Source organism: Mobula hypostoma, chromosome 2 (genome assembly GCF_963921235.1).
Source record: "Mobula hypostoma chromosome 2, sMobHyp1.1, whole genome shotgun sequence".
NCBI classification, from domain to species: Eukaryota; Metazoa; Chordata; class Chondrichthyes; order Myliobatiformes; family Myliobatidae; genus Mobula; species Mobula hypostoma.
This window is the reverse complement of record NC_086098.1, coordinates 154,522,663-154,536,496: the sequence shown is the minus strand read 5'-3', so window position 1 is coordinate 154,536,496 and position 13,834 is coordinate 154,522,663. Positions and strand designations below refer to the sequence as shown.

The 13,834-nt window shown below is 42.5% G+C and overlaps 1 protein-coding gene across 1 annotated transcript; it reads right to left on the bottom strand.

Annotated features, from left to right (window-relative positions):
* Positions 1 to 4,868: 4,868 nt before the first annotated feature.
* Positions 4,869 to 8,610, bottom strand: LOC134357553 (immunoglobulin lambda-1 light chain-like). Its single transcript, XM_063069186.1, has 3 exons — positions 8,562 to 8,610; positions 8,129 to 8,470; positions 4,869 to 5,260 (listed from the first exon to the last, which is right to left on the bottom strand). Exons 1-3 carry the CDS (start codon positions 8,608 to 8,610, stop codon positions 4,869 to 4,871), a joined length of 783 nt encoding a protein of 260 aa, XP_062925256.1.
* Between the last annotated feature and the right edge of the window lie 5,224 nt (positions 8,611 to 13,834).

Here is a 13,834-nt window from a genome sequence, read left to right as displayed (position 1 = left end):
GAAATGATAGGAGAAGACAGGAGGGGGAGGGATGAAGCCAAGAGCTGGGCAGTTGATTGGCAAAAGGGATATGAGTGGATCATGGGACAGGGGGCTAGGGAGAAAGAAAAGGCGGGGGGGGGAGGGGGTAAAAGCCCAGAGAATGGGCAAGGTGTATAGTGAGAGGGACAGAGGGAGAAAAAGGAGAGAGAGAGAGTGAGAAAGAATACGTTTATATAAATAAATAACGGATGGGGTACGAGTGGGAGGTGGGGAAATAGCGGAAGTTTGAGAAGTCAATGTTCATGCCATCAGGTTGGAGGCTACTCAGACGAAATATAAAGTGTTGTTCCTCCAACCTGAGTGTGGCTTCATCTTTACAGCAGAGGAGGCCGTGGATAGACTTTTCTCTATTCCAGAATTAAGGCGACTGTAGTATTTCCGTAGCTCCTCGTTTCTTGAAAAGATACTGGGTGAAGTGAATAGGGCATAATAAATCCCACTCAGAAATCTCCTCCGGAAAAGAATGCAAAATCCACACTCAATATGCCCTCTATTAAAACGTTTCATTATTTCTGAAAGTCTCCCACATTGACAAAGGACCATAAAATATTAAGTGGGAAATAAAAACTGAAAAATAATCTATTCAAATGGAGAGAATAGTAGATCCTGTGCCACAACACTCGGATCTCAGTACTCTTTGAACTTATAAAACCCGCAGAGTTGTGCACTTATCAGTAGCCCAGCAGTGACGTGCACAAGTAAAATTGTTGGTCGAGCTAGGTCATTCACTTTGGGACTTCCACGTTCATGTGTGCATCCGGAAACACGCCAATAATAACCCGCCATCTCCGCCAAGGAAAGAATTGCGAAAGTCGCGGTGAACTTGGACATTTGTAGGTGTAGGAACCATTTAGCTCCTGCTAGTTCTCGGACAGCAAGCATGCAAAGCCTTAACATTACAGGTATATCGTGAATGCCGAAACCTAAGACAGGTGCCCACCTACGTCCAGTATCTGACTGCAATCCCAGAATGACCTGTCCGGGCAGGCCTCAAATAATTCATTTTTCTAAACTTATTGATTTATCGGGTATGTTCTCAGCCTTCTGCAGTCTTGCACCCATGTGACTCTGATATTTTCACATTTCCTCTCCCTATGTTTCAAATGCTTTTCATGAAATTATAGATTCGTTTTCAAAGGAAACAAACATTTATTTGCAGAATTCGCAGTTGCGTCCTAAATATCTTAATTGCGGACTTTCTTCAAAGTCTTCTTTGCTCTTCATTCCCTCCGACGGTGAAGATTAAGTTTGTACAATAGTTACTGTGCCTTTCAACTCGGCAATAAAAAGATTACTGCGTTCAATAGACTAGAGTGGTCTACAAGTGTACTGAGAGCGCATTCTGAATAGTTCGCTCATCTGAGAGTGAATCACTTCAAATATACGCAAAGATTTACAATGCAAAGCTTAACTTCATCAACAAAATGTGAATGAATCTCCTAGAAAGTCTGTATAATGCCATCCTAAGCATTTCAAAGTATCTTTTGTATAGGCAAGAACTCGAAAGAGAATTGTTGACTATATAGTCTGCCCCATTCACTAGTAAAATTCCTTTCAAAAAGTGTCATCAAATATTAAATACTTTCTTTACAACTATTAGCTCGCCATCAAATTTACCGTACATCTGTTCCAAAATTAAATTAAAATCGTAGGCGTTGTAAATCTGAAATGAAAATCAGAAAATGTTGTTAACATTCGGCGGCAGGTGAGGAGAGCAGATGTTAGGTTATATTGAAGGGATTTTGACTTAAAACATGAACACCGCCTCTTTGTTTTCTTGTGTTATTAGGCCGGCTCAGAATGCCCCAAGATTTTACGATTATGTACTTCTCCTCTTCTCCTCTCTGGTTCTAGTTATTTAATCCCTAAAGGTAGGACATTTGCCAGTATCAGTGAATGGTGCACCAGACTTTCCGCGGGTGTGATGTTGCATAGATAGAGATTTGCAGGAATATTTCATACTTAGTGACGTTGCTGTGTGTCAGAGTTCTTAAAGGGAGGCGAGTAAAGAATATAGAACCGGACTTGTGTTCGAAAACATTTCGTTTCTGAACTACAACCATCTCTTTGACGGTGCCTGAATAATTTCCGTGCCTCGTGTTCCGTTTACACTGTAAAAACAAATCATAAAGGCAGCAAACACGAGGAAACCTGCAGATGCTGGAATTTCAAGCAAAACACATAAAAGTTGCTGGTGAACGCAGCAGGCTAGGCAGCATCTAACAAGAGGTACAGTCGATGTTTCGGGCCGAGACCCTTCGACAGGACTAACTGAAAGAAGAGCTAGTAAGAGATTTGAAAGTGGGCGGGGGAGGGGGAGATCCGAGATGATAGGAGAAGACAGGAGGGGGAGGGATGGAGCCAAGAGCTGGACAGGTGATTGGCAAAAGGGATATGAGAGGATTATGGGACAAGAGACATAGGGAGAAAGAAGGGGGGGGGGAATAAAAGCCCAGAGGATGGGCAAGGGGTATAGTGAGAGGGACAGAGGGAGAAAAAGGAGAGAGGGAGAAAAAGGAGAGAGAGAGAAAGAATGCGTTTATATAAATAAATAAAGGATGGGGTACGAGGAGGAGGTGGGGCATTAGCGGAAGTTTGAGAAGTCAATGTTCATGCCATCAGGTTGGAGGCTACCCAGACGGAATATAAGGTGTTCTTCCTCCAATCTGAGTGTGGCTTCATCTTTGCAGTGGAGGAGGCCGTGGATAGACATATCAGAATGGGAATGGGATGTGGAATTAAAATGTGTGGCCACTGGGAGATCCTGCTTTCTCTGGCAGACAGAGCGTAGGTGTTCAGCGAAACGGTCTCCCAGTCTGCATCGGGTCTCGCCAATATACAGTAGGCCACATCGGGAGCACCGGACGCAGTATACCACCCCAGCCGACTCACATGTGAAGTGTCACCTCACCTGGAAGGACTGTCTGAGGCCCTGAATGGTGGTGAGGGAGGAAGTGTAAGGGCAGGTGTAGCACTTGTTCCGCTTACAAGGATGGAGATCGGTGGGGACGGGTGGGGGACTAATGGACAAGCAGAGAGAGTGGGGGGAGGGAAGGATGTGCTTAGTAGTGGCATCCCGTTGGAGGTGGCGGAAGTTACAGAGAATTATATGTTGGACCCAGAGGCTGGTGGGGTGGTAGGTGAGGACAAGGGGATCCTATTCCTAGTGGGGTGGCGGGAGGATGGAGTGAGAGCCGATGTGCGTGAAATGGGGGAGATGCGTTTGAGCGCCGAGTTGATGATGGAGGAAGGGATGCCCCTTTCTTTAATAAAGGAGGACATCTCCCTCGTCCTGGAATGAAAAGCCTCATCCTGACAGGAATTGCGAGGAGGGGATGGCATTTTTGCAAGAGACAGAGTGAGAAGAGGAATAGTCCAGATAGCTGTGAGAATCAGTATGCTTATAGTAGGCACCAGTAGACAAGCTGTTTCCAGAGATAGAGATAGAAAGATCTAGAAAGGTGAGGGAAGTGTCGGAAATGGACTAGCTAAACTTGAGGGTAGGGTGAAAGTTGGAGGCAAAGTTAATGAAGTCAACAAGCTCAGCATGCGTGCAGGAAGCAGCGCCAATGCAGTCTTCGATGTAGCGAAGGAAAAGTGGGAGACAGATACTAATACAGTATAGATTGTTCCACAAAGCCAACAAAAAGGCAGGCTTTGCTAGAACCCATACTGGTGCCCATGGCTACACTTTTAGTTGAGGAAGAGGGAGGAGCCAAAGGAGAAATTATTAAGAGTAAGGAATAATTCTGCTAGACGGAGCACGGCTTTTCATTCCAGGATGAGGGAGATGTCCTCCTTTTTTAAAGAAAGGTCCACCAACCTCCGGGTCCAGCATATAATTCTCCATAAATTCCGCCACCTCCAACGGGACCCCACCACTGAGCACATCTCCCCCCCCCCCGCTTTCCGCAGGGATCGCTCCCAACGCGACTCCCTTGTACATTCGTCCCTCCATCCCTCCCCACTGATCTCCCTCCTGGCACTTATCCTTGTAAGTGGAACATGCCCTTACACTTCCTCCCTCACCACCATTCAGGGCCCCAGACAGTCCTTCTAAGGGAACAGTCTCAAAGTGAATGACCCAGTTTTTCCAACAATATTACTTGTGCTCCTCGCTGCTGGGGCACTGACAAATGCTCAACTCTGCGGCTTTTATAAGTTTAGAGAAGTGATGAGATCCGAGTTGCTGTGGCACGGGATCCAGTATTCTCTCCATATGAATAGATCATTTTCAATTTTTATTTCCTATTTAATATTTTATGATCGTTTGCTAAGACTTACCGAGGTAGTGAAGCGCTTTAATGGAGGGCACATTGGGGGTCTGTAGTTTGCAGTCTTTTCCAGAGAAGATTTGTGAGCATGACTTATTCACGTCACCCAATACCCTTTCAGGAAACAAACAACTAGGAAATTGCTGCAGTCGCCCTAGTTCTGGAATAAAGAGAGAAAAGGCTGGAAATAGTTTTAAAGGTGAGATGGCATTAGTGGTAAACGCAGAACTGAAATTCGGATCAATGACGTTTGGTTTCATTGGGGAATCATTCTTCCACTGATTCCACGCTCACAGTCTCCCACCATCGACAGACATCCCCTACCAAAATTCCCTAACACATCTAGACAAATACAAATGCTTGGAAATCATCAATTTTTTAATATTAAGATATTCAAAAAATTACTATTGTTAGTACGAAAGTATAGGTCAATATGTGAGATAAGAGATTTTATTACATTTCTCCACTTGTGAAATGACACTGACATACCACAGACAATGCATTCAAACGATCACTGTTCATCTGCTATGACCGAAAATCTATCTAATAAAATCAAAGAGGCAACGTCGAAACGAGACATTTATTTTCAAATGTAATGAATCGGTACATAGATTGCTTGAATTGGATACAACTGGATCTCATGACGTTTGCTTTAAGTGGGGCTGTTTGAGTCTCGTGTTTAACCACGCAGGAGAAAAGCTCGTGTGAGTTCCAGTCTGAGGCTGGCAGAGTCAGGTAACTGCTCGCACTGAACGTGTTGTCCGTGTCCTGCTGGATCCGGTTGGTCTCAACGCCATTCTTTCTGGTATTACCATCCATAGTCCACTCGATATTCACAGCGCCCGGATTAAACCCGCTCACCAAACACACCAGGGTGGCGGTGACCTTTCCCCTGAGTTCTTCTGTTGAAGGCCCGAGGACGGACACCACGGGGGGCTGTGGATCTGAAATAAAAAAAAAATGAATAGCTGCCAATCAATTACTGATCGAGTAATCTGAAATTAATGCCTTTCCTCGGAGCTACGACAGATTGCATATGATGCGTTCTGGAGCAAAAGAACTGGCAACCGACTGAATTCATCGGGTCGGGCAGCATCTGTAGGAGCAAAGAGACAGTCGTGCATTAGGGCCCATTTGCCTCGACACATGCTGACTGACCGGCTGAGTTCCTCCAGTAGCTTTAATTTTGCCAGAAGAGTTTTCTTTATTAATTGTACGACCGACATCGCTGTATCAGTATGAAAACTGTTACCCATCGGAACCGCATTTATTGAATTTGAATAGCGATAGAAGCCGAGGTGACTGTAAATGCAATAACCTGGTGGTATTTCCAGAATATAAACAGAGCAAAAAGCAAAAATGAATCTTCTTTTTTCAAAGAAAACAATGTTGAGTAATCAGATGCTTTGAATTTCAAAAGTAACTGCGCCGTCAATCAAAGAGGTCGTAGAGATTTCAAGTTTGTACATTTTATTTACCTTATGCAAGTTTCGAATGGAATTCGGAATAAATATTGATAGGGTGAAGGTCGGTGAGCAAGGGAGAATGAATAAGGAACTTGCAGTGTGCATTAAGATCGTATCTTCTTCGTCGCATTCACATTTCGACATGTATGTAGACTCGGTTTAACAAATAATAGATATGAACTTTGAATGAACGCCGAACCGTACCGAACAGAAAAACTGTATATTGTAATACTTAACTTAAAACATTCGGGTCAATTCAAGTTGGTGAATCTATCATTAATCTGCTTCTGCCTTCCATTAGGCGCTAATGTTCCAAATATCAAACCTCTGGACAATCACTGACCGAACTGTTTGACTCTTTGAACTATTTGATAGATTTTACAAAGTTCCCAAGGCGCCAATGAAGAGCGTATCCAGCAAATTTCACTCCCCCGCCACCTCCAAAAAAAAAAATTCCAGCAATCCGGAATCTGCTTCGGCGGACGGAACCAGACTCGGAAGGTCAGATTCTACTTGAATAAAAGCAATTGCTTTCTTAAAACGAAAGTTTTCTTCTAAACAAATCAGACAATGCTAAATTGAAGTTCCTGGAAATAATCTGTTTTTTCTCCTGGAGTTTTCTGGAGTTGTGCACATACAAAAGAGAAGAAACAAATAATCTTCTCGTTTTCACATTGCTAACTCTAGAACAATTGCCTGTAACTCACTCCAGATTGCGGTGCTGAATGCACCCAAGAGCTTTGGGAAAGTGCGCCATCAATGTAGGCTTGCTCTTTGTCTTCAAGCAAACTCGCAACGATGTTAAGGAAACGTACTGAGTAAAGTTGCTGAAGCTATTCCCTCCTCTACCTTCCAGCAACACAGATGAATCCCCGATCCCCAAGTATCACAGAGAAATATTTAAATATTTAAATCGGAATAGTTTTTAATATCGTGAGAGAATTTCGGTATAATCTTCGATAGAACACTTCTGGTGAACACAAATCACAGAAAAACTGGCAAAAGCCGTTTAACTTAATGCACAGAAACTCTGACAGGGTATTCCGATACAAATCATATTCAGATCTGCGCCTACCAAAGGGAAGTTACTTAGCCGTGGAATTAAGGCTTTCAGTGTGATTTCGGAGATGACCTGAGATGAAGCAGTTTGCCACACTGTCCACGAAGAGGTTAATATTCTACAATCACACGGAGAATAAATGGTAAAATATTAGCGTTTCATGTTGGGGTTTCAGTTTGTGCCGATCAGACAGTCTGGAAAACAGTCAAAGACAATCCGAGTCTCGGAGGTCTTAAGATTTAACAGTTCTGAAGGGAGTCGATCTGGTGTCCACGTTTTCTTAAAACCTCCACTTTTTGACTTTGTCTATTGTTCATTTCCCTAATCGCCTCACAAATAATACAAAAATTCTTTATATAGTGCTCTTAACGACACCAACACATGTTACAGTAACAAAATAAGACCAAATTTGAGCCCATGAACTCTCGAAACCACAGGAGAAAATTTGGACGAAGTCATACATTTTTAAAGTCTTTATAAAAGAATAAAGAACGACAGCGACATCGAGTGATTTAGGAATGGCTTTTCAAGGCTTGGAACATCTACACATGAAAGTGCGGCTAACATGATTAAGTAGCGAAAATTAGATTGTAATGTTGAATATTACAGAAATGAAATTGGCTCAAGCTTGAGAATGATATCATAACAAGGGTGAAATTTTTCTTGGTACGTAATTCCTTAACTGGGAGAAATTATAAGTTCACAAACACAGGAGGGGAACAGGGGAACAGGACGAGAGAGAGCTGGGAAGTGGAAAACAGGGTTTAGAAGAATTCAGGTTCCTGCAGCACAGAATGGGGGAAGGTTACACGTAAATTTGAAAAGTCGTGAGTCGATATTGAGGAGGAAGAAAGAAGTGTTCTCCATTCTCAGCTCAATAACTTCCATAGCTCTCTTTCAGCCTCACACCATTCGGTGGGGAAATCGGATCAACGCATTTGGGATGTACTTTCCTGCGTTTTCCAGTTTGCTATCGAAGTTTAAGCCGCGTTGTTGTAACACAGCAAGAAATGGTTTGTATGCCCTCTTCATGATTCGACACTGTCAATAATATCAGGCGCCATTTGGACTTAATTGTTCTCAAAAGCTCATTCGACACGGAATGCAAAGCTAAATTAATATATTTTTATGACAGCGTTTTCCCCGACTTAATCTGACTCATTACACCGATCAAAGTGATTTCTGAAATATTTTTAGTGGCCAATACTCTATTAAGAGTCAACTTAAGCAGCATTTTGAAATTGAATTAACATAAACTGACCGAAGAAGAAAAAAAAAACACTTACCGTCCAAATTCAGTTTGGTTCCTTTTCCGAAGGTGAGGACACCACTTTTCCCTACAGCGCAGTAATAGTCGGCGGCATCCTCTGATTGCACGTTTGCGATGGTTAAGTGCATCTGGCTGCTAGATGAGTCTACGGAACCGGTAAATGGATCTGGAATACCCGACGCAGTGTCAGAGATTTCATGCCACACAATCACAGGGGCGCTGCCGGGTTTCTGCCAGTACCAGCTCGCGTAGTAACTACCGATGTTGCCTCCTGACATGGTACAAGTGATCTTTACAGATTTCCCCGCAGAAGTCGAGATAGACGGGGACTGAGTCAAAACAACATCCGCGACTGTATCTGGGGAAATATGGATTAGTGTTAGAGTTGTCACACATCCATACAAAGTAAAATGCAGCGATATTATAGCTTATTTAGGCATTGTACTTACTTTGAAAACAGAACACCAGTACGACAAGACACCGAATCCATTCGGCCATGGTGAAGGAGTAGAAGTGTTGTTTTCCGACACAAGTTCTGTTCTTAATTCCATCTGAACCCCCCTTTAAATAGTCCCAAGTATCGTTACGTCATTGCATATTAATTATTCATGCAAAAGTCTGCTTACGTGACACCAAAACCCGAAACTGTTGGTCTGAATTTATCTTATATTTGCATCGTACCAGCACTTCGGTACAAGCAAATAGCAGAAAACATCAGAGTAAACCGTACGGTAAAACGGGAAGGAACAATAGATTCGATATAATGTGACCTATACAAGCCCAAATATTACTTCAGACAGGAGTAGCTGGAGGGCGATAATTGCCCAGGAGAATGTCTCATGCTCTGTCAAGAGACAGACAGATGAACATATTGTAGCCGAATAAATTATTGCGCGAAAACAAACATTGAAATTATAAAGAAGAAAAGCTCACGTGTACTACCTGCAGTGCGGCGCACAATACTACTTTGAAAACAATTATGTTAGATTTCCGTTTGATTCCAATTTAAGTACTTAAATCAGGTTTTCTCTGTTAGATAATCTTGGGAATTGTAGATCCTTGAAAGAATGCATCAAATGATGGACTTGGATCAAAGGTGTCTTTGGGGCATTTACTATTGACTGCATGGTGAGGGCGTTCGGGGTGGTGATGGTGTGGTCGGTGCTGCTGCTTGTGTGTGGAGGAGGTGGGGGGACTTTGGAGTTTTGATGTCACTATCGTTCATACTTTCGCGTTTCTTGCTCCGTGAATGTCTCTGTGAAGCGTAAGACTTTCAGGTTGTATGGTGAATAGATCCTCAGATATTAATTTGAACCATTTGAAAGCCAGGACTTGTGGGAATTTTTAGGGTGACATCAAAGTGGGAGAGTAAACAGGTGGGAGAGCAAGAGTGAGGAAGATCAAGGACGAGGAGCTGAGAGTGAGGAAACAGTTATTTCTGCTACGACTGGAGCGTATGTTCAGAAAGTATCAATGCCATGTGTCGAGATGAAGGTGACTGAAACTATTGTATAAGAAATTGCATCGCTAATAGAGTTGAGTGGTGGGCGCAGGTGTATCTTTACCAAAGGAGTTGTAAGCCACTCCTTCCCTCCTTTACCTTGGCGATCACCTTTGGACAAGGGTATAGCACATGCTTAGCCACCCCCCCCCACCACCCCCCGATCATGGTCCTGTGAAGCCATGCAAGCACCTGGTAAATGGATGCATGAGCAGCTGGTGCTTATCACAAGTCCTGGTTATGCGACCAGTGACGCCAGGCAGATAATCTCTGAAGAGTATTGATAATTGCTGGGAGTCACTCGTCATGTAAAGACCCCGCTCTGAAAAAGGCAATAACAAATAATTTCTGCAGAATTTGTCACGAACGATCATGTCATAGACCATGATCGCCCATGTCATGCAACACAGTCATAAAGATGACCACATTGAACACAGACCGGGGAGTTGCATTGAAGGTGTGACTGTCGAGAGGCACTGATTAGCGTTTAAAGAAGTGCTGGACAAATGAATGGAGCCGATATCCGAATATCAGCAGATAATAAGTAACCATGATTACTAAAGTTAGCAAACATGGACGGAATAGTTTCAGTGACTGTTCCATTTCCAATTTATAGAGGTGATGGAAATTCTGGTGTTCGCAAATATGATCTCATTGCCGAGGAAAGGAGGTGGAAAGATGACAAGAAATTACAGGCGTATAGTTTGGAATGAAGTCCTATCTTGTAGTTTAGAGTCGGAAAATAATTCAGTTGGAACTGGGGCAATATATTGGCATATCTTGAGAATTTCGCGACTAACCGGAATCTTTTGCGACGAGCGCAGAAAGGATTTTAAACCGCGCACAAAATACTGTAACCCCCCCCCCCCCGCCACCTCGTTCGCATGTTAAGCACACAAATCACATTTCCTTTTCCCGTTCATGGTGCGGACGGCGCTGACACCGTTGAATTTGCGATGATTTTTCTGCACATTTTAGAGCAGGCTTATTTATACTGTTTTTATTGAAGAAATTATTGATTCCGGGAGTCGAATTCCAAAGAAGCGAAGGGCGTGAAGCGTAAAAGAACTGCCAGTTGATTTAAAGCGGAATGGCTTAACCAGACATTATAAACTGCTACACGGAAAGCTCACGATGGTAGGAACGTGCAGCTACGTAAAATTCAGAATCTAGTGTTACCGCTTGTATTGTCCCGATGAAAATATTGCTCGATAAGTTGCAAATGGGAAGAAGTGGAGTGATATTTGGAAACTTGACTTTTTAAATCGTCATTTAGCAAGGAAATCACATATGAACAGTGCGTAAAAGCTCCTTCTTTACACGCTGCAGGCCTGCGACGTCTGTTTTGTGAGAATGCAGCTGAACGAGAACAAAAGCGGTCAAACCCGGAAGCGATCAAAGTTCTTATTGACATTTACTTTATTTCTTTTAAACAATGATCAACAAATTGGACTTAGTAGTTTATTATCTTTAGACTATCTCCAGGTTGACTTCCACTTTAAAATTCACTCTACACATGTTGGCAAAAAATGGCACAGCACAAGAATTGTGCCCACACTAATTGCAAATTAGAGGGAATAAATGGTTTTATAACTGGTTTAGGTAATACTTGCCCAGCTAAATCTAAATCCCTCGAAACACTGGAAACCACAATAATCGAGTTAATCTAATCAAATTGAAGATCCCATCTTGAAGTAGCCATTTAAATAAATATCATTCACAAAGAAAACTTCAATAATATCCTGGTGTTGGAACAATTCGTTCTTCTGTTCTTTAAATACAAGTCTTACTCTTTGTATCTGCCTGAACATTCTCACAGAACAAGTAACAGTTGACAGCGCAATGGCTGTGGTATTAATTTTTGTCGACTCTTTGTCCAAGATCTTGGGGCTCCACAGCAACTGGGATTGAGTTGCCTGGGGAACATGCTAACTGCTGCTGATCTTACTTCCAATTTATGTCCATGTCAACAGTACGATCACGTTCACAATGAAGTTGTACTAAGTTCATAAGTGATTTTTTTCCCGAAGCAGGATTCCAAAAAAAAACCCAAAACGACTAATACCGTTATCGCAGCATTCCCCCATATTACCGTTACCGTTACTGTGATCATCAGCAGACATCAGTTTCATTTCCTATACAAAATCTCGTCTTAGTTCTTCATAAATTCGTACTACCATTTCACTCTCCTCAACCACATCGTCTACTACCATGACATCAAATAGATTTGTTGCGAATAGTCCATCTCCTGCCAACATAATCTCCATATCTTTCCATCTGTCTAAATCAATATACAAGTGGCCAATACTACAGTCAACCATTATGAGGCCACTCATCAGAGGTAATGGAACACTAATCATCACCGAAAACCTGAAAAGAAGAACATCAAGAGCAGTTTCTGTACTTACCTAACTTCCTGATACTCCCATTAGATTTCATCTCCTCTATCATCCTCCGCTCTCTCTCTCCCGCTTTATTTCCAGAACGTCAGTTGATGAACACAGTCTCCCATCTGTTTCTTTCTTCTATTGACTCAGCCTTGGCAAGGACGATTGCAAAGACTACCTCGCATTAATCCTCTCTTCTTCATGTTGAAGATGAAGTAAACTATCCTTATCCTCCGTGTGCAAACTAGAACTGGTTGCCAAAGTCACTGAGGGGTTAACTGCACCTTCATCCTCATCGTCATCGATCGCCTGAAGCATAAATCTAAGAGTATCCTATTGGCAATGGGCCTTATGGACCTCAGGTGCAAGAAGACATTGACTGTCCCCAAGGGGTTCATGTTGGTTAATATGATACCAACCTAACTTATTAAGAGCAGCGTGGATTTGATAGAATGATGTACTGACTCTGTCAATGGAATTAATGGCCCCACAAGTCTCAGATATGTAACCGGTCACATGTAGTGGGGTGCGGCATTATGGGGTTCCTTAATAGTATCGACGAATTGCTGTACCTCTTTTATCCTTTACAATGCCATCATATTGAGCATTGTAGCCCAACCTAGCCCAATCTAGCCCAACCAGGAATTTTAACCCTCTCATTTCTCTTCCGGTCATCAACTTGAAAGGCGTAAACCCAGTGGAAGAAACTTCGGTGGTACGGATGATCATAAGGACATATGGTCAGACAGTGACCCACGTGGTCCTGAGTTATTTAGCCATTTTAGCTAACATTGTCTTTAATAGCCTGTTCATCTGTTGAACAATTCCACCGGATTGGGTTTGATAAGGGATATGGAACCTTTGTTTTACCTCAAAGAGTTTAATCAGATTTTGCATTATCTGTATGGTCAAGTTGTGACTTTCATCTGATTCTAGACTTTTTAGCAATCCACTACGATTAAAAACTCTCTGGAACAAAATCAAAACACTACTGTAACTTTAGCAGTGTTATTTCTGGTTGTGAAAGCCTCTACCCACTTTGTGAAAGTATCCACAATCTCCAGGATAGAGTTAATTCCTCCAGGGGTTGGAAATAAAGGTTCGACAAAATCAATCAGCAACTTAACCCATGGTCCTTCTATGGAGCCCGTGTGTCTTAAAACCGCTTTCCTAGCCAATTTATCTGGGTTATACAGAGTACAAACCAACAGTTCTTACAATAATGTTCTACATCTCCTCGGATTTTTGCCAGCAACACAGATTTGTCAACAGTTGCATAGTCTTATCTGCTCCTTGATGCTCACAAATGTCATGGTACCAATACATATCTGTTTTTATTTCAACTTCTGGCAGACCCCCTAGCTTCCTATGACAGTCAGTATTCAGTCAATCCATTATAAACGTAAATACTATCTGAGTATATGATTACTCCTGAAGGAAATCTCTCCCTGGATGGTTGGCAGCAAAAGCTATTGCAACAAGTTCTGCTGCTTGTGCACTCATTGGCTCAGGTAACTCGATCTCCAATATTTCCTCGTCCTCTACATATATATAACATTCTGTAAGTCTCTCTCCAGCCTGAACTGGTGACGATGCATCAATAAGCATCCTTAAGGGTTTTGAACTTTCCAGTCACATGACTTTATTTTCCTCTCCAGAATTTGATGAGAATGAATGGTCCATTCCGTATTTGTACTACGTTCACCTGACACTCATCAGGTTCATGCATATAAGTTAAATTGTTAGCAAGCACGTTGGTACTGTTACCACTTTTAGCTGTGACAGCACAACCCTCTAATAGCAATGTCCACCGGACTAATCCAGTTTGACTGAA